Source organism: Leucoraja erinacea, chromosome 26 (genome assembly GCF_028641065.1).
Source record: "Leucoraja erinacea ecotype New England chromosome 26, Leri_hhj_1, whole genome shotgun sequence".
Classification (NCBI taxonomy): domain Eukaryota; kingdom Metazoa; phylum Chordata; class Chondrichthyes; order Rajiformes; family Rajidae; genus Leucoraja; species Leucoraja erinaceus.
Genome location: NC_073402.1, coordinates 17,936,942 through 17,956,517, shown reverse-complemented (window position 1 = coordinate 17,956,517; position 19,576 = coordinate 17,936,942). Strand labels below are relative to the sequence as shown.

The following is a 19,576-nucleotide window of genomic DNA, read 5'->3' as shown; positions in this document are numbered from 1 at the left end:
CGCGGCGCGTGCGCGCTAACGGACAGCCCGGCCCGCGCATGCGCGCTGCCAGTGTGTGAGCGTGTGTTGTGAAGTGGAGTTGTGCTGCGGGAAGAGGACGCCGGGTTTTAGGCGTTTGACCGCGGGGAAATCCGCGCTCACACACGGTCTATGGGATGGAAGCGGGTACAGCGACAGCCGGTAAGCCGCCGGACAGCGGGGACTGAGCAGTTTGCTTTTATTTTCCTGTGGTGAGCTGAGGGGCTCCGTATAAGGGTGTGTGTGGGGGGGGGGGGGAGGGAGGCATGCGCACTGGGCTGGTACCGCAGGAGCAAGCGGTGCAAGAGTTGGAGTTAAAACAACACGCAGGTTGCGAGGGGAGCGCACAACTCACTGGGTGGGCTGAGCGGTCGAGAGCAGAACAGCAAAAGAGAGCGCAAAATCCGCATGTATTTAAACTTTGCGCCGAGTTTCAAGTGATGTAGCGCGTCGGGGAGGAATTTGATGGAGGGATTACACTTGGGAGATTTTCCACACTGTGCCATCAAGTCTGTGTATTTTATTGTGAAAGTTACCACGAAATAAAGTATAGCGCAATGTAAAACAACTAAATCTATCGCCGTGGATGTTAAATAACGGCAGGGTCGCGGTTTGGTGAAGAATGGATTTAACGGGGATTTTGAACATTATTTCGGGGTAGTTAGGGTAAGCTTGTCTTATTCGTTCACAGGTGGTAATGTGTTGCAAGAGTACTGTTCAGTATTTTTGAATGAAAATCAAAACTAAAATTCAACACGAGCTCTAGTGTTTACAAAGTGCTGGAGTAACTCAGCGGGTCAGGCAGTCTCTGACTCGCTGAGTTACTCCAGCACTGTCTATCTTTGGTATAAACCAGCATCTGCAGTTTCTTGTTTCTACGCTAGTGTTTATAAACTTAGTTGATAGCTCATACAATCTGGTTCCGTCGTTGTCGGGTCAACTTATCCTTTCTTGTTGATCCCGTGGATACAAGCTATTGATGACAGTGACCTTGTTAAACAGATGTACAATATATTTAATTTGAAGAAGGGTTTCGGCCCGAAACGTCGCCTATTTCCTTCGCTCCATAGATGCTGCTGCACCCGCTGAGTTTCTCCAGCAATTTTGTGTACCTTATTTAATTGTATTGTTTTGCACTAAGAAACAGCGCAATCGAACACATTTACTAGTCGTTGCCGTAGGATCTTAGAGTCGGAACATTAATTGCTGTGTTTGTCCGCACTGACAGCAGTGACTACAGTTCAAAATAGATTAATTGACTGAAATGTTTTACGGTCTTTGCCTCCGCTGTCATGTTCTTGCGTCTACAAATCAATGCTGAGGATTCAAATTCTAATCCAGAGATATGAAACCTTGCACTTTGGCGCTGAAGGAGCGCGACACTGCTCTTGGGAGACGTTGTTGAAGAGAACCTCTTAAAGCCTTTGCTGGAAGACACAAAAGGTGTCATGCCAGTTTGAAGAACAGTTTTTCCTAACAGCATCCTAAGCAACGTTCAGCACTCAATATCACCAAAACAAATTATTTATTCATTCTTTTGATTAAACCTGATGTTCAAAGTGTAGACATCCACACGTTTGTTTAAACATCCAAGTTATTAATTGTATTAAGCATTATTCAGCTGGGTTATCGTGCCCAATTTTAAAATGGCATTTTACGGATGGTTCAGAGTTGATGGGATCATTCTTTTTACAGCAACAAAGGCAGCATTTTGTTGCTGTGCAGTATTGTTGAAGACTTTATATTGAATAAATGAGGAGAAATGGCTCAATGATCGATAAGCAGCTCAAATACAAGTGAGAGTTTTTGGCAGATTTTACGATTTGGAATGTACTTCCTTGTAGAATCGTGTATAGAGATTACATTGGAGCCTTCAGAAAATAATAGAATAAATATTCAGGAAAAAAGAATGGGGATACAGCCGACTGGACTAACTAGATTACACTGTGAAAGCTGGTGCAGACTTGCCAGACTGAATGGCTGCCCTCTGAACTGGATACTGAACTGATTGTAACTCATTCTATTAATCAGTTTTAATTTAAATCTGACATGGCCTAGAAGATCTACTCTGGGAAATATGCATGTGCCATGTATCAGACCATGTGGATGTCATAAGTGGAAATGTTTATGGTTTGCAGCTGTAAATTGAAATTAGTTTGATTTGTTTTGCTCCTACACATGCCCTCCCATATGTTTTCCTCGATACTTTGGGGCATGTTCTTTACAAATTGAGTTGTCCCTTTATAATTATTGCTACTGTGCTCAAGTTCAGCGCAATCTGTTTAAATCTGCATGGCAGCATTTCAACAAGTGGTACTCTGATTATCAACAATAGCTTTCTGGAGTTTTATGTTCTCTTAGACTTCATGTATGTAAAACAACATTTCTGTATTCATTAGAGCAAGATTATTAATGTCGATTTTTCAGAAAAACTTATACATTATACATTTCTCGTACCAGCTGATTGTGTAGTTAATTGAATTGAATAGCTTGTACACTTATCTCAATAAAATAAAATAACATTTTTTTTCTGGACATTTGTCTAATTTTCATTTTGTTGTGACTTCACCCTTTTCCTTGCTCCTTTGTGATGATTCTTTCTTGGTGTAATTCTATGGGTACCAATAGCCTTTTAGTTGTTCATAGAGCTCCCCTTCATGTATTAGTTTAAACAGCTGGCTGGTTGACTGTAAGTGCTCCTGTCCTCCCCAGATCCCTATATGTACATAGTTCCAGGTGTGCTATGTTAAATCCTATTTCTCAAACTATGGAGCATGTGGACAAAATAGATTGCTTGCTGGACACCTGTTTTAACCTTTTGTTTATCCTCTGTCATGACATATAGCTTTATGTTCACATCTTTCTACTCTCAGAGCTATCTTTTGTGACTCAACTGCCCATTGCTAAAATTGAAATGGCATTGTAGTACCTTTGGAATAGAATACTGTGGAAACCTAAGATCAGCTATTCCACACTGAGTGGCTAATTTTCCCCTCCGATTCCTATTAAAGTTTCTTGGACAACTTGTTTCCATTCTTTTTGAGTTGGTTGATGAGGACATGGTGGAAGCTATAAACTATTCCTCATGAAGAGCAGAATGGTCCTGGCAAAGTGGTCACATCTATTTAGGAAATCTGTAAAATCTTGCCAATTTCAATCAAAAGATAAATCCCAGTAGTTCAATAATATTTTTAGTTTAGAGATACACCACGGAAACAGGCTCTTCGGCCCACCGAATCCACGCTGACCAGCAATCCCCGCATATTAACATTATCCTACACACACTAGGGACATTTTTTACATTTATCATACCCATTTACCTACATATCTGTACGTCTTGAGTGTGAGAAGAAATCTAAGCTCGGTTAAAAGTCACGGGGAGAATGTACAAACTCCTTACAGACAGTACCCGTAGTCAGGATCGAACCTGGGTTGGTGATGTTGCAAGAGCTGTAAGGCAGCAACTCTACCGTTGCGCCACCCGTGTCGCCCAAATTCAAATTCATTAAATAAATACATTCAGATAAGCTCTCAATTTCCCATGTGGAACCTCACTCACTTGCGGTCTCTCTCCATTTAGACAATAATCTGATGATTTAGGCAAAATCACAGTCTTTTGCTTACTCGTTCTATCTATATTCAATTGTACTTCGAGGTTCTTGGGGTGGAGAGGGGTGATAGCGGTATAAAGGGGAGGGTAGTGTCTTGTGTTCTGTGTCTTGTGTCTACTGTTTGTGGGTAAGTGTGTCTGTTTAGTGTTCAGCCATGAGCGAATGGCGGTGCGGGCTCGATGGACCTGGTGGTCTGCTCTCGCACCTACTTTCTATGTTTCTATGTTTCTACTTATTTGTCAAATGTATAATGATATTCCTTTTATTGCATACGGTTCAGTACAAATCTTACTAGATACAAGCACACTCATCTCAAGTACAAATGTATAGTAAGAGTAGATTGCACAGAGTCAGCAAACAAGAGTCACCACGTTTTAATTGCCATTTTGTATGAATCAAGTCCAAAGTTGTTAAAAATCTTAGCCTGATCATAATCGCTATTTTCCTGGTGGCTATTCTGGGTCGGTATGTCCTCGCTAGGTGATACATCAATGTCCTCCAGATCTGCAGGCTGCATCTGATCCACGTGTTTGGCTGCTTGGAACGGTACCTGATCCAATCAAGCCCTAGGGGCCCACTCCACTGACGTCTTGATTTGCACACATCGACACTGTTCTTTACCTGCATCAGCTGCCGCCGCCATCTTCATAAATCAGGATAAATAATATCACATTTCAGAAATACAGTATCCTTATCACGACTATCCTTCGATCTATTTTTGTATAATTGGTAAATATAGCATTTTACTGTTCTTTCCTCCAGGTTATTAATGTAAATAATGTACATTTGCAGGCCAATAATTGTTCCCTGGTGCTCTGCTAGTTGCCGGTCTGAAACTGTTCATTCTCACACATCCTCCATTCCTCTTATACACGAGCCTACTATGTGGTACCTTTTCAAATGCCTTTTGGAAATCTAAATACACTACATCTACTGGTAACCCTCAATCAGCTTTTCTGTTACATTCTCAAAGAATTTGAGATAATTTATGTAACAATTTGTCCTTTACTATTAGTCCAGGCAGGCAACCTAACCTTTTATTTCCCTCTCCTGTTTGCATAGAACAGTGTCCCGATAGATGTCTACTGGTAGACATAAAATGCTGGAGAAACTCAGTGGGTCAGGCAACATCTCTGGAGAAAAGGAATAGGTGACATTTCAGTTTGAAACCCTTCTTCAGAGTTGACCAGCATCTGCAGTTCTTTCCTATACAAGTTTGCTCCACTGTGAAATTTTCTCAAGGAATGCCAACCGAAGAACTCTTGGAGTTCCTTTGAAGTACTCCTCTCTTGAAGCGGTGCCCGATCTAATTGTGCCCTGGGCTACTGCAGGGTTTCGAGAGGCCCACTCCACCAACACATCGACACAGACCACAAAGGCGCTGTATCTTGCCTCATGCAGCCACCATTTAACCTCCGTTCCAGGGCATATCTCGTAGCCGACCTTGGAAGACACAGAACGCCTCGGAGGGTCTCAAGCACAATTGTTCCCTCCGTCTGCCGACACAGTCAAAGGGGTTTGAAGAAGAACTTTTTCACCCAGAAGGCATGCCTAAGTGAATGGAGAAGACAGAGACAGGCATGACATTTAAATAGCTAGACAAGCACCTAGATCGGCAAAGCATTGAAGGCTCTCAAGGTCTAGAAAATGGGATTAGTTTAGTATAGACTTAATGGATAGCATGAACATGGAAGGACCTGATTCAGTGCTACCTTAAATTTCCTTGTACTCTGTGTTGCATGGCCTACTATTTTAATCACAACTCTGTTGCTACTGTACTATTTTATGTTTCTGGGCAGTTATCTCCCATCTTTCCCCACATCCCACTGTTTGTTGCAAATATACAAAAGGTAATGGGAAAACTCCTGCTTTTACATTCCACTGCTGTGAAGTTGTAGCCATTGGGACTTCAAGTACCCTTAATGCTCAGACGAACAATCCCAGAATCTGGCCTTTGTCCCAACAATTTGTATTCCAAAGTTTTAATTTACTTTTTGCATGAACTGAAGATGGCATAAATGTTTCAAATTAGATTACCCTTTATAGGTGGGTAGAAAAGCAAAGCTATAGTCTATTGAATAATCTCATTCACTATCCCAATTTTGAACTGATAGGTTGGAAAGCAACATATTCAAGTCTAAAATGTGTGGATTCATGCCTGATTTCGGGGACACACAAAACATAGGCTACTGCTTCACCATGGCAATGTTCATTTGCATGTTTGAGCATCAGATGGGTGCTGCATAACAATTATTATTAAATTATCATTAAAAAATACGCATTCTCTCATTCATATATGTTTAATTTATCAATGTTGCATGCTATCCAGTCAAAGAAAGACCCAAACAAGTTTGCAGTCAAGCTGTGCATAGTGCACAAATAAAGGGTACGCATTTAGTGCAAGGTAGTCTGATTAAGGGTAGTTCAAAAGTCTCCATGGAGGTAGATGAGAAGTCAGGACCACACTCTAGCTGATGAGAGGTCTGTTTATTGTCCAGGAAGAAATTGTCTATGAATCTGCAGGTATGTATTTTCAAACTTCTGTACTCTTACCTAATGGAAGATGGGAGAAGAGGGAGTGATCGGGGTGAGACTGGTTGTTGATTATGCTGGTGGCTTTGCCGAGGCAGCGTGAAGTGTAGATTGAGTCAATGGAAGAGTGATTGGTTTGCTTGATGGTCTGGGCTACATCCAAAACTCTCTGCAATTTCTTGTGGTTTTCAATGTATCTGTTCCTAAACCAGGCTGTGATGCATCCCAATAAAATACTCTATATGGTGCATCTGTAGAAGTTGGTGAGGGTTGTTGGGACATGCCAACCCTTCTAAGCCTTCTAAGGAAGTTGAGGCGTTGGTGTGCTTTTTTGGACATGGCTTCAATGTCTCTGGTGATATTTATTCCTAGGAACTTGAAGCTTTCGACCATCTCTACTTTGGTGTCATCAATATGGTGTGTGTACTGCTTCACTTCCAGAAGTCAATCACAATTATCTTTCTCTTGTTCACATTGAGGGAGTGGTTATTGTCTTGACACCAGGTTAAAAGGTTCTCAATTACCTTTCTGGACTCCATCTTGTCATTATTTGATATCCAGCCACTACAGTGGTGATGTCTACGAACTTGTAAATTGAGTTGGATTGGTGCTTGGCTGCGCAATCATGAATGTATAAGGAGTATAGTTGGGGGCTGAGAACACATCTTTGCACCAGTGTTAAGAAATATTGGAGGGATGATTTGTTACCTATCCTCACTGATTGTGGTCTGTTGGTCAGGAAGTCAGACCCAGTTGTATATGGGAGTGCTTTAGAAGGAACTGCAGATGCTGGTTTAAACCGTAGATAGATACAAAAAGCTGGAGTAACTCAGTGGGACAGACATTTCTGGAGAGAAGGAATGGGTGACGTTTCGGGTCGAGACATCTGAAGAAGTGTCTCGACCCGAAACGTCTCTCATTCCTTCTCTCCAGAGATGCTGCCTGTCTCGCTGAGTTACTCCAGCTTTTTGTGTCTATCTACAGATGGGAGTGCTGAATCCAAATTCCACAAGTTTGGAGATGAGCTTGGTTGGGATAATGGTGCTGAAAGTGGAGCTATAGTCAATGAATCTTTAAAATGAACTCACTTTAGAAGGTTTTTATGCCAGGGTACCTTTACACATATCAATTGTAGGTACATTTTGGGACAATATTGTTTTTATCTGGGTATTAAAATGTATGCTTAAAAGTCAAACTTTTAAAGGGGCTCGTTTACAAACTGCAGTACTGTTCATTCACTAATTTTTTTCTATAGCGTGCTGAAGAAGAGAACCATACCACACATTTCATCCTATGTGCCAGGATGATTCATGCACAATCATTACTAACCTTTGTGTGAATTACAAAGACTTTGAAGTCAAATTCTGTAGAATTCTATCTGAGAGCTTAAACTTTGTTGTTTCATTCAGCAAAGTTGACTGATAATGAGAGGGACAAATGTAATAATGTTAAGATATTTATTTATTTCACCTCAGACAACTATTATAGGCAAAAACAACAACTTTATCCCTTGGTTATGCTCACTTTATTTTTGTTTTTCAAACAAAAATGTAATCATTTAATTTAAAAATAGGGGGCGGTAGATCTAGTAAATCTTAACGTACAATTTTGGTACTTGGGAACCTTGAAAATGCATCTGTTTTTCTTCAGTTGATTTCTTTAAAGGTCAAATGGTTTGAAAAGATTCCTTGTGACTTGGCCTGCTCTTGTGCTTGAGCATGGACACAGACTAAGTGACAGATGGCAGTATAGAGAGAATGGACAAAGGTACTTAATGGATGGACCAGAAGCAAAGTGAAGCACAAAGAGACTGAGCATTTTAAATTAGTTTAGTGAGAAATAATATACGATATAAGAGAATGCAGTTTAAAAAATGTTTAGCAAAAACTTCTTAAGTGCTAGGAAATGGAAGAGAAGTATTTGTGTGCATAGTAGGCAAATATTTTACTATTTGAAATAAATCTGATATGTAATGCCCTCCATGATGTTTGGGACAGACCCGTCATTTATTTATTTGCCTCTATACTCCTCAATTTGAGATTTGTAATAGAAAAAATCACATGGTTAAAGTGCACATTGTCAGATTTTATTAAAGTGTATTTTATACATTTTGGTATCACCATGTGGAAATTACAGCTATGTTTGTTCATAGTCCCCCCCCCCCCTCCCCCCAATTTCAGGGCATCATAATGTTTGCGACACATGGCTTCACTGGCGTTTGTAATTGCTCAGGTGTGTTTAATCGCCTCCTAAATGCAGGTATAAGAGAGCTCTCAGCACCTAGTCTTTCCTCCCATCTTTCCATCACCTTTGGAAACTTTTATTGCTGTTTATCAACATGAGGACCAAAGTTGTGCTAATGAAAGTCAAATAAGCCATTATGAGACTGAGAAACAAGAATAAAACTATTAGAGACATCAGCCAAACCTTAGGTTTACCAAAATCAACTGTTTGGAACATCATTAAGAAGAAAGAGTGCACTGGTAAGTTTACTGATCACAAAGGGACTGGCAGGACAATGAAGACCTCCACAGCTGATGACTATTCTCTCTATAATAAAGAAAAATCCCCAAATACCTGTCCAACAGATCAGGAACACTTTTCAGGAGTCGGGTGTGGATTAGTCAATGACCACTGTCCGCAGAAGACTTCATGAACAGAAGTACAGAGGCTACACTGCAAGATGCAAACCACTGGCTAGCCGCAAAAATAGGATGGCCAGGTTACTGTTTGCCAGGAAGTACTTAAAAGAACAACCACAGTTCTGGAAAAAGGTATTGTGGACAGATGAGACAAAGATTAACTTATATCAGAGTAATGGCAAGAGCAAAGTATGGAGGAGAGAAGGAACTGCCCAAGATCCAAAGCATACCATCTCATCTGTGAAACACAGTGGTGGGGGTGTTATGGCCTGGGCATGTATGGCTGCTGAAGGTACTGGCTCACTTATCTTCATTGATGATACAACTGCTGATGGTAGTAGCATAATGAATTCTGAAGTGTATAGACACATCCTATCTGCTCAAGTTCAAACAAATGCCTCAAAACACATTGGCTGGCGGTTCATTCTACAGCAAGACACTGATCCCAAAATACTACTAAAGCAACAAAGGAGTTTTTCAAAGCTAAAAAATGGTCAATTCTTGAGTGGCCAAGTCAATCACCCCATCTGAACTCAATTGAGCATGCCTTTTATATGCTGAAGGGGACTATCCCCCAAAACAAGCATAAGCTCAAGATGGCTGCAATACGGCTGGCAGAGCATCACCAGAGAAGACACCCTACAACTGGTGATGTTAATGAATCGCAGACTTCATGCAGTCATTGCATGCAAAGGATATGCAACAAAATACTAAACATGACTACTTTCATTTACATGACAATGTTGTGTTCCAAACATTATGGTGCCCTGAAATTGGTGGGACTATGTATAAACACTGCTGTAGTTTCTACATGATGAAACTAAAATGTATAAAAATGGCCTTTATTAAAATTTGTCAATGCATTTTAACCACGTGTGAATTTTTTTTTCTATTCCAAATCTCAAATTGTGGAGTACAGAGGCAAATAAATAAATGATGGACCTTTGTCCCAAACAATACGGAGGGCTATGTATTAGCATTTAATTACAAATGTCGTACACCTCCCCTCTGTAAGTCATACAAGTGGAGGCAGTTGAACATCTTGTGTCAATCTGGTGCGGTTTACATTATATTTAAACCCTATTGTAATCTGGCCTGCCTGGGATTTAGTAGGTGTAGGGTGTAGGTTTACATTGTATTTCTAGCCCTAAATTGGTTAGGTCACAATGAATTGTTAATATATATTGGAAACATTAATTATTTTCAATAGGTGCTCATTTTGGTCATTCTTATGCTGTGGATTAAAGAACATGCTTGTGTAAAGTTGACAGAATTGCAATAAAGTAAGTCTGTAAACACTTTTACCAGTTTGTTCCTTTCTTGTACCAAATAAAATTGAAGAAATGCTTTTGCCTGCGCAGACATGTGATTGTGAAGTATTATGGCAGCTCTTCTCAATTTATTGGCATGGATACCTGTACATAGCATGGTATGGTATTAGCTCTTGGCACCATATTTACTAGATTCTTATGCTATGGATAGATAATGATGAAAAGTTTAGTGCATTTAATGTGACCTTAATGAGTTCACAGAGCATCTTAATATTTGATCTTTTGGTATAGTGTGGGATAATCCTTCTTGATAGCCTTGGGCCTGTACCTTAGCAGAGAGTGAGGCTCTTTATTCAAAGTTTCTAGTTAGGATAAATCCAAATTCTCTTTATCAGAACACAGTTGTCAATGCATTTCTTGACAACTGAATACACTCATTCATGCTTGGTTAAGTGATCTTGAACATCTTCATGTCCACCGACTCACGGTTATCCTGAAGTTGGCCTCCACAGGCTACTGCTGTATTACTCTTTTTGTTGGTCATTAACAACACTGGTGTAAAAATATGCCAGTTTTGTAAAGAGATTGTTTCAAAGAGTATGGAATGTTTTCAAATCATTTCAACAAAATAGAAATCTCCTCAAGGTTCTCCTCTCTCCGTGAGTTTTGTGACGCCCTCTCTCACTGCTCTGTTTCCTGCTGCTCCCGGCTCTATGACCATGTTTTAACCCGAACTTGACAACCATCTGCCTGTCAAAAAAATCTCCTGTGCCTGTGTCAACCTTTTACCCTGCTTTGTCCCACCTTTCCCCTTTTCCAGATCTCTTCCCTCCCAGCCCCCACAATGAAGAACAGTCTTAACTTGTAACATAATTTATTCATATTCTCCAGAGATGCTGTCTGATCTCCTGAGTTACTCTAGAAATCTGTGTTCTTATTAGCTGAAATAACTTTTTCATAATGACTAATCCACACTGACTGCTGCCATTTGGGTTTTCTCCTCACCCACAGTTGAAGAGTAGTAAATTAAAGCATTGGTGTTATTAAAAATTCATCAGTCAAGCAAATGTTCCTTTTTTGCTATTTCATATGTAGCCTCTGTTCAAATGCTGAAAATAGTTGATTTATTTTATATAGATTGCTCTAGAAAATCTGTAGGCAGAGATTAAAACATCCATCCATTCAGTTGATGTGTGTAGATGGAGGTTTACACAATTATGGTTTTATTCAATAAAATAATTTAAATCAAGTTATTTTAAAAATATCTTAGTATTGTTTACTGTTTCAATGTGATTTACTAGGGCAAATAATACATATACCAGTAGTTTGTGGTTAGGCTTGCACGCTGTAACAGACTGCAAAACAGAGGCAGGTTGTATCGCTGGCAATAATGGGGCCCTCCCTAATGAACTCAATGTGTTCTGTATATCCTCTTTGAACAGAATGTTTGTGAAGGAATGCCATTCGTGGATTTGTCTTTGGAACTGATGCACGACAATGCTGAGAACTATATTCTGCACTCCGTGTCTTCCCCTTTGTTCCATCTATTGTATTTGAGTTTTACTTGATTGTATGTATGGTATTATGTAATCTCTTTGGATAGAGTGCAAAACAAAGCTTTTCACTACCTTGGTACATATGACATTAATAAACCTAAACAAAATGTGAAGATAACATGCATCAAGGCTAGATTTTTAGAGATTAACTAGACCAAGTGCAGACCCGTTGGGTCTGCTCCCCCAATGGTGTGATTCCCCAACCCAATATTCCACCATGCACCCGTCTCCTCCATTGGAACTGAGCCCGTTCCCAAATGTAAGATTGCAGCCCTCCCCTGCCTGCTGCAGCAGTGAAAAGTTCAGTGTTCCTCTCTTGCAACTTTGTTTCGAAGTGTGTTGGAAGCTGACATGTAAATGGAGAAGGTTACACAAAAAAGCTGGAGAAACTCAGCGGGTGCAGCAGCATCTATGGAGCGAAGGAAATAGGCAACGTTTCGGGCCGAAACCCTTCTTCAGACTGATCGGGGGCGGGGGTGGGCGGGGACAAGAAAGGGAAAAGGAGGAGGAGCCCGAAGGCTGGGGGATGGGAGGAGACAGCAGGGGGGCTGAGGAAGGGGAGGAGACAGCAAGGACTAACAAAATTGGGAGAATTCGATGTTCATGCCCCCGGGATGCAGACTCCCCAAACGGAATATGAGGTGCTGTTCCTCCAATTTCCGGTGCTGCTCTCTGTGGCCATGGAGGAGACCCAGGACAGAGAGGTCGGAGACGGAGTGGGAGGGGGAGTTGAAGTGCTGAGCCACCGGGAGGTCAGCTTGGTTATTGCGGACCGAGCGGAGGTGTTCGGCGAAACGATCGCCCAACCTCCGCTTGGTCTCACCGATATAGATCTGCTGACATCTAGAGCAGCGGACGCAATAGATGAGGTTGGAAGAGATGCAGGTAAACCTCTGTCGCACCTGGAACGATTGCTTGGGTCCTTGAACGGAGTTGAGGGGGGAGGTAAAGGGACAAGTGTTGCATCTCTTGCGGTTGCAAGGGAAAGTGCCCGGGGAGGGGGTGGTACGAGAGGGAAGGGAAGAATTGACAAGGGAGTTATGGAGGGAGCGGTCTTTGCGGAAGGCAGATATGGGGGGAGATGGGAAGATGTGGCGAGTGGTGGGGTCACGTTGGAGGTGGCAAAACTGACGGAGGATTACTTTTTGTATGTGACGGCTGGTGGGGTGAAAGGTGAGGACTAGGGGGACTCGGCCCTTGTTGCGAGTGGGGGGATGGGGAGAGAGAGCAGTGTTGCGGGGTATGGAAGAGACCCTGGTGCGAGCCTCATTTATGGTGGAGGAGGGGAACCCCCGTTCCCTGAATAATGAGGACATTTCAGATGTCCTGGTGTGGAACGCCTCATCCGTGGAGCAGATGCGGCGTAGACGGAGGAATTGGGAGTAGGGGATGGAGTCTTTACAGGAAGCAGGGTGGGAAGAAGTGTGGTCCAGATATGTAAATGGAGAAGCCTGTTTATTTTTTAAATACTGGGGGGGTGGGGGGGGGGGGGGTGGGGGGGGGAGAAGGATTTGATTAAAAACATGTACTTCAACACGACGAAATGAAATGAGGAGCAGATACTTATAAAGAAAAGCGAAATCTCTACCGAAATGGAAAATACCTCGGAGATTGAGCGTCTGGATTGGGCGTGGCAATGAATCAAAGGAAGAAATGCAGCCGGCAGCCGTACATGCAAATGAATCCATTCCGATTGGTCATCTGCGAGCATCGGCCATTCCGATTGGACATCTGCGAATATCGGGCACGAATCGAAAGGCAGGAAGGGATCCGTACTGCAGGCGGACGGACGGATTTGAGTTTTATATATATACTAGACCAAGTGCAGACCCGTTGGGTCTGCTCCCCCAATGGTGTGATCCCCCAACCCAATATTCCACCATGCACCCGTCTCCTCCAATGGAACTGAAGCCGTTCTCAAAAGTAAGATTCCAGCACTGCCCTGCCTCTTTAAAAAAAATCCCAGCCTGCTGCAGCAGTGAAAAATTCAGTGTTCCTGTCTTGCAACATTGTTTTGAAGTGTGTTGGAAGCTGAGGAAGGAGCAGCCGTCAACGAATCGAAAGGCAGGAAGGGATCCGTACTGCAGGCGGGCTGATTTGAGTTTTATAGATAGATAGATAGATAGATAGATAGATAGATAGATGGATGGATGGATGGATGGATGGATAGATAGATAGATAGATAGATAGATCAAGTCAAGTCAAGTCAAGTTTATTTGTCACATACACATACGAGATGTGCAGTGAAATGAAAGTGGCAATGCTCGCGGAACAACAAAACAACCAAACAAATTATAAACACAATCATAACACACATATTATATTCATTGTCGATAGATAGATAGATAGATAGATAGATAGATAGATAGATAGATAGATAATAAAGGTGTGGGCAGAGCTCTTGATTCTTTTGCAATACAGAAAGGGTAAGAATGGAACCAGTCAAGTGCTCTATTACTGGGCATTCGTGGAGAGGCAATGAGTATATGTTGGATATGGTTGACCACCATTTCCACTTGACCATTGGTGTTGATTGGGCCATGTATTCCAACACACTCCCTGAAGTCAGCAACTAGCTCCTTCGTATTGCTGTCATTGACGAGGATAGTAACCATGTTACTATCTTCTTCCTGTGTCATCAGTGTTCATGATGCGGCCTATTGCAGTGGTGTCATCTGCAAATTTATAGATGGAGTTAGAGCAAAATTTGGCCATATAGTTGTGAGTATTTAGGGAGTATAGTTAGGAACTGAGAATGCATCTCTGCGGGACATCGATGTTGTGCATTATGGTGAAGGATGTTTTGTCACTTATCCTTGATGATTGTGATCTATGGATCACAAAAAAATCAAGGATCCAGTGGCAGAGGTGAGGGGGTAAGGGAGTGCTAACTTCTAGATCCAGGAGTTATGGAGATGTTTTGTATGAGTATCTCGGTTTGGTTGAGATTATGGTGTTGAAGGTAGAACTATTGTCAACAAATGGGAGTCTGGTATGATACAATCAAATGAAGTCAAGATTGAAGCTGTATTCTTTAGCCCCCATTAAGTTGTTTAGGAACCCAACTCTGTTAAAATTATATTTTTAACGATCTCCATAACGCTATCTATTCCTGGCTTACGCTGATGTTCTATTGATCTTTCTCAGCTAATCCTGACTCCTCGTCCTTTTCAATCAGTTTTAGTAATTTTGTGGTCTACACAGGTCTTTAGCATTCCTCCAGGTACACTGTCTGGGCCAGATGCATTAGTCCTTTAGCGAAGATAGACACAAAAAGCTGGAGTAACTCAGCGGGTCAGACAGCATCTCTGGAGAAAAGGAATAGGTGGCGTTTCAGGTCGTGACCCTTCTTCAACCAGCACCTGCAGTTCCTTCGTACACATGCTTTAGTTATTTTGTTAGTTTAGAGATACAATGCTGACACAGGCCCTTCAGCCCACCAAATCTGTACCGATCAGCGATCCCCGCACATTAATACTATCTTACGTACACTGAGGGCAATGTTTTACAATGTTACCAAATCAATTGTACGTCTTTGGCATGTGGGAGGAAACTGGAGTACTCAGAGAGAACCCATGTCACGGGGAGAACCTACAAACTCCGTACAGACAAGCACCCACAGTCAGGATCGAACCGGGATCTCTGGCGCTCTATGGCAGCAACTCTACCGCTGTACCACAGTGCCGCTTGTGGATTGTGAAAGATGTTCTAACAACAACCATGGAATCAGAGATTATGGATATGTCCCTTTGAACAAAGTTCTAACATCAGCCGGGGAGACAGAGATCACAAGATTGTCAGGTGCTGAGAGGGCTCACATAGGTCTGCCATTGTTCTCCCTTTTAAAACGTTCAGGAAGTTCATGGGAAGTATTGCATCCTTGGCACTTATGCTATCTGGTTCTGTCTAGTAGAAGGCAAGAGTGTATGGGCCCTGCCACAGATGTTGAGCATCCTTCTGTGACTTTGTCTTTGGAGTTTGTCTCTTCTCACTGTTGGTTGTCTTCAGATGTTGTACCTGGACTTTTTGTATGACATTGGATCACCAGTCCTAAATAGCCACACTTCTCTCAGCAGATTATGAATCTCCTGGTCCATCTAGAACTTCTGAATGGGAAGACCCAGAAGGTTTTGGTAGGTACACCCTAGCCACATGTTTCTTTATCAACTTGGTGACAACTGTGACATGTTCATTCAGATCTATTGATGAATCCTTGAACGTGGCCCTGTTCATCAATTCCAAACTGTTCCCCAATCCCTCCTCTGCTGACCAGCAATTTATGGTCCCCTTCATAGATCCTGCATTCTCAGTATGAAGAATGTTCATTCTTGGGCAGGAAGAAGAAGCACAGTCAGATTTTTCAAAGTGCAGGTGAGGAAGGATGGACAGGTAGGTGTTTCTGATGGTGGAATAGCATTGATCAAGTACATGGGTCCTCTGATTCCACCTGCTTCAAAAGGGTATCTATGGTACCAGGGACCAAGAAGAGCACGGTGACCCGCCGGAATGACTACAGTGCAGTACCACTTACATACACTAATAAAGTGCATTGAGAGCTTGGTTATGGCGCAAATTAACACCTGCCTCAAATGACATGGATCTGCTTCAATTTGCCTATCGCCATAACAGGTCAACAGCAGATGATATCTCACCCACTCTCCACTCTGCTCAGCTCAGCATTTAATACTATCATCTCCAAACTCATCGCCAACCTCTGCGACCTGGACCTCTGTACATCCCTTTGCAGCAGGATCCTTGACTTCCTCATCAGTAGACCTCTATCCGTGTGTATTGGCAACAGCATTTCTTCTTCGCTGACCATCAACACGTGTACATCAAGGCTACATGCTTAGTCCTCTGCTCTGCCCTTTTTACACCAGTGACTTTGTGGCTAAGCACAGCTCCAATGCCATCTATAAATTTGCCAACAGCACTACTGTTGTTGATGAGTTAACATACAGGAAAGATAAAAGACCTGGTCGAATTATGCCACAACTCACTGGTGACAGAACTAAGGAACTAACTATTGATTCAGGAAGAAGAAGTCAGTTTTTATTGATGAATCGACAGTGGAGAGAGTTATCAGTTATCTGTGAGTGGGAGTGGCGGTGCCTAACGGCAGCGGCTCGACTACAGTCGTCTGTCTTTTTTTATTTTTGTCTTGTTAAATGTATGTCTTTGAGTTAGTTTTTATTATTTTTTTAGCTGTGTATATGTGGGGGAAACCGTTTAAATCTCTTCCCTGTGCGGGGACCCGACTATTCCCTGTCGTGTCTCGGACGTCGTTGGGCCTAACATCGTGGAGCCGGCGTCGACCTCCGGCCGGGACTAACCTGAGGGCTCCAGTTGCAGAGCCTGTGGAACTGACATCGTGGAGCTGGCCAACTTCGGAGCGGGAAGAGCTGTTGTGGCGTGCGGCTGCGACCCGACTTTTGGAGTTCGGAGGCACCGGCCACAGACCCGGTGGACAGGAATATCGGGAGCTCGCAGGTCCCTGGTGGGAGACTGATTTTCCGAGCTCCGCAACGGCGACTTCTCCCGCTGGAATCGCGGGTTTAAGGACATGGAGCCGGGGCCTAACATCGCCCGGCGTGGCTTAAACGGCCTCAGGACTTACCATTGCCTGCCGGGGGCTTTAACATCGGAGCCCCAGTTCGCCTCGACACTGCAGTTGGACTGCTGAACGGAGAAGGAACAAAGGGAAGAGATAAAGACTTTGCCTTCCATCACAGTGAGGAGATGCTGGAGACTCACTGTGATGGATGTTTATGTAAACTGTGTTAAGTGTGGGTCTTGGATTGTTTTGTAATGTAAAAAAACTGTAGAAATGAAATTTCGTTCAAACCTAGGTTTGAATGACAATAAATAGCATTCTATCAACTTCAAATTCCTATGTGTTAACATCTCGGATGACCTGTCCTGGTCTTGGCACATAAATGTAATCACAAAGAAGGCGCATCAATACCTCTACTTTCTTAGAGGTTTGAAGAGATCCGGCATGTTACTAAATATTCTAACAACATTCATGTAGACAATTGTAGAAAGTATCCTGACTGGTTGCATAACGACTGATATGGCAATTCCAACACACAGGGACGCTAGAGGTTGCAGAGAGTGTGGACTCAGCACGGTTGATCATGGACAGCCCTCCGGTACTACAACTAAAAGGTGCTTGAGGGGATCTGCAAAACTCTAATCCAACCTTGGTGATGGAATGTAATGGACCACCTCTTGCACTACCATGGATTTGTTTCTAATGGTATATTTTTGCACTAATATTTTTTTTCCCTTTTGCCTGTGATGCTGCAAGCACGTTTTTTGTGCTTCCCGTACCTCACGATATTTGTGCATGTGACAATAAATTTGACGATTATCACAGTTAATCTCAGTTGTATATTCTTCACTGACAAGTGGCCTAATTTATAGATGCTCTTGTATTGTCTCTTTGAAGGCATTACCATTGTGCTGTAGGTTAAAAGTTCAATGGTTTTGATCTAGCGATATTGAAGAAATGTCATTATATTTCCATTACAGCATGGTGTGTTACTTGGAGAGGAGCTTCCAGAATGTGCTGTTTCCACATCTAGCATCCCTTGGTATTGGAGATGGTAGGGGTTGCTGGTTAGGTAGTTGCTATTAAAAATAATTCTCAAATATAACTTGAGCAAGACTCTTTAAAATGCTCTGGATTATTTCTTCCCTGACCACGGAGATCAGTAGAATCCAGGAATTGCGTCAACCAATTAACAATATTATGTTATCAGAGGTTCAGTCAAAAGTTTCCAGATCCGGTTCAAGGTGTGCAAAGGGCAAGAACCAACCAGTTAATTCTGTTTCTTCCCCAGACATCTGAGTTGGTGTGTAGTTTATCATTCTGCACAAAGTTCAGGTAAACTTCCTATCATATATCTACAATAATGTAATATTCCTTTCATAAAACACCCTTGGCACAAGAACATTTAACCAAGAAAAAATGTCAGTGAGCAACCTAAGAAATTAGGGCAGATGTCAAAGTATAAACAGATGTCATAAAAGAATAAGGTAGAGAAGTTGGGGGAGGGTGCATTGCAGGGAATTTAATGCTCATGGCAACTGCAAGAACAGTTGTCAGTGTTGACGCTGATAATTTCAAGGATGATCAAGTCAAGTCAAGAGAGTTTATTGTCATGTGACCCAGATAGGTCAATGAAATTCTTGCTTGCTGCAGCACAGCATAATAATGTAGGCATAAATACAGAACAGATCAGTGTGTCTATATACCATAGAATATATATATATATACACATAGAGATAAAGTGCAAATAGGCTGTTATAGTTCAGAGTTTGTTTGAAGTCATGTATAATAGTCTGATGCCTGTGGGGAAGAACCTGGATGGTGTAGATTTCAGGCTCCTGTACCTTCTACCTGATGGCAGCGGAGAGATGAGTGTGCCCAGGATAGTGTGGGACCTTGATGATTTGACAGCCTTTTTGAGGCAGCGATTGCGATAGAACCCCTGGACAGTGTAGCCTTTTCGCTCCTGGACGCTCAAGTTGCCGAACCAAGCCATGATGCAACCGGTCAGCATGCTCTCTACTGTGCACCTGTAGAAGTTCGAGAGAGTCCTCCTTGACATACTGACTCTCCGTAATCTTCTCAGGAAGTAGAGGCGCTATTGTGCTTTCTTTATGATTGCATCAGTGTTCTGGGACCAGGAGAGATCTTTGGAAATATGCACGCCCAGGAATTTGATGTTCTTGACCCTTTCCAGCATCGACCCGTTGATATAAACGGGACTGTGGGTCCCCATCCTACCACGTCCGAAGTCCACAATCAGTTCCTTGGTTTTGCTGGTGTTGAGAGCCAGGTTATTGTGCTGGCACCATTTGGTCAATCGGTCGATCTCATTTCTATAGTCTCTCATCCCCATCAGTGATAGGTCCCACAACAGTGGTGTCGTCGGCGA

The 19,576-nt window shown here is 42.4% G+C and overlaps 1 protein-coding gene across 5 annotated transcripts in view; it reads left to right on the top strand.

Annotated features, from left to right (window-relative positions):
* The first annotated feature begins 45 nt into the window (after positions 1-45).
* The window catches only part of LOC129709724 (protein argonaute-1), a 72,472-nt gene continuing 52,941 nt past the window's right edge, over positions 46-19,576 (top strand). For 3 of the 5 annotated variants that reach the window (XM_055656257.1, XM_055656261.1, XM_055656256.1), the window contains exons 1-2: positions 46-180; positions 15,707-15,763. In XM_055656257.1, coding sequence (XP_055512232.1) covers positions 156-180; positions 15,707-15,763 — 82 coding nt within the window. In that variant the 5' untranslated portion in view covers positions 46-155. The remainder of the gene's footprint in view (positions 181-15,706; positions 15,764-19,576) is intronic. The other 2 variants (XM_055656259.1, XM_055656258.1) reach the window with 1 other exon arrangement.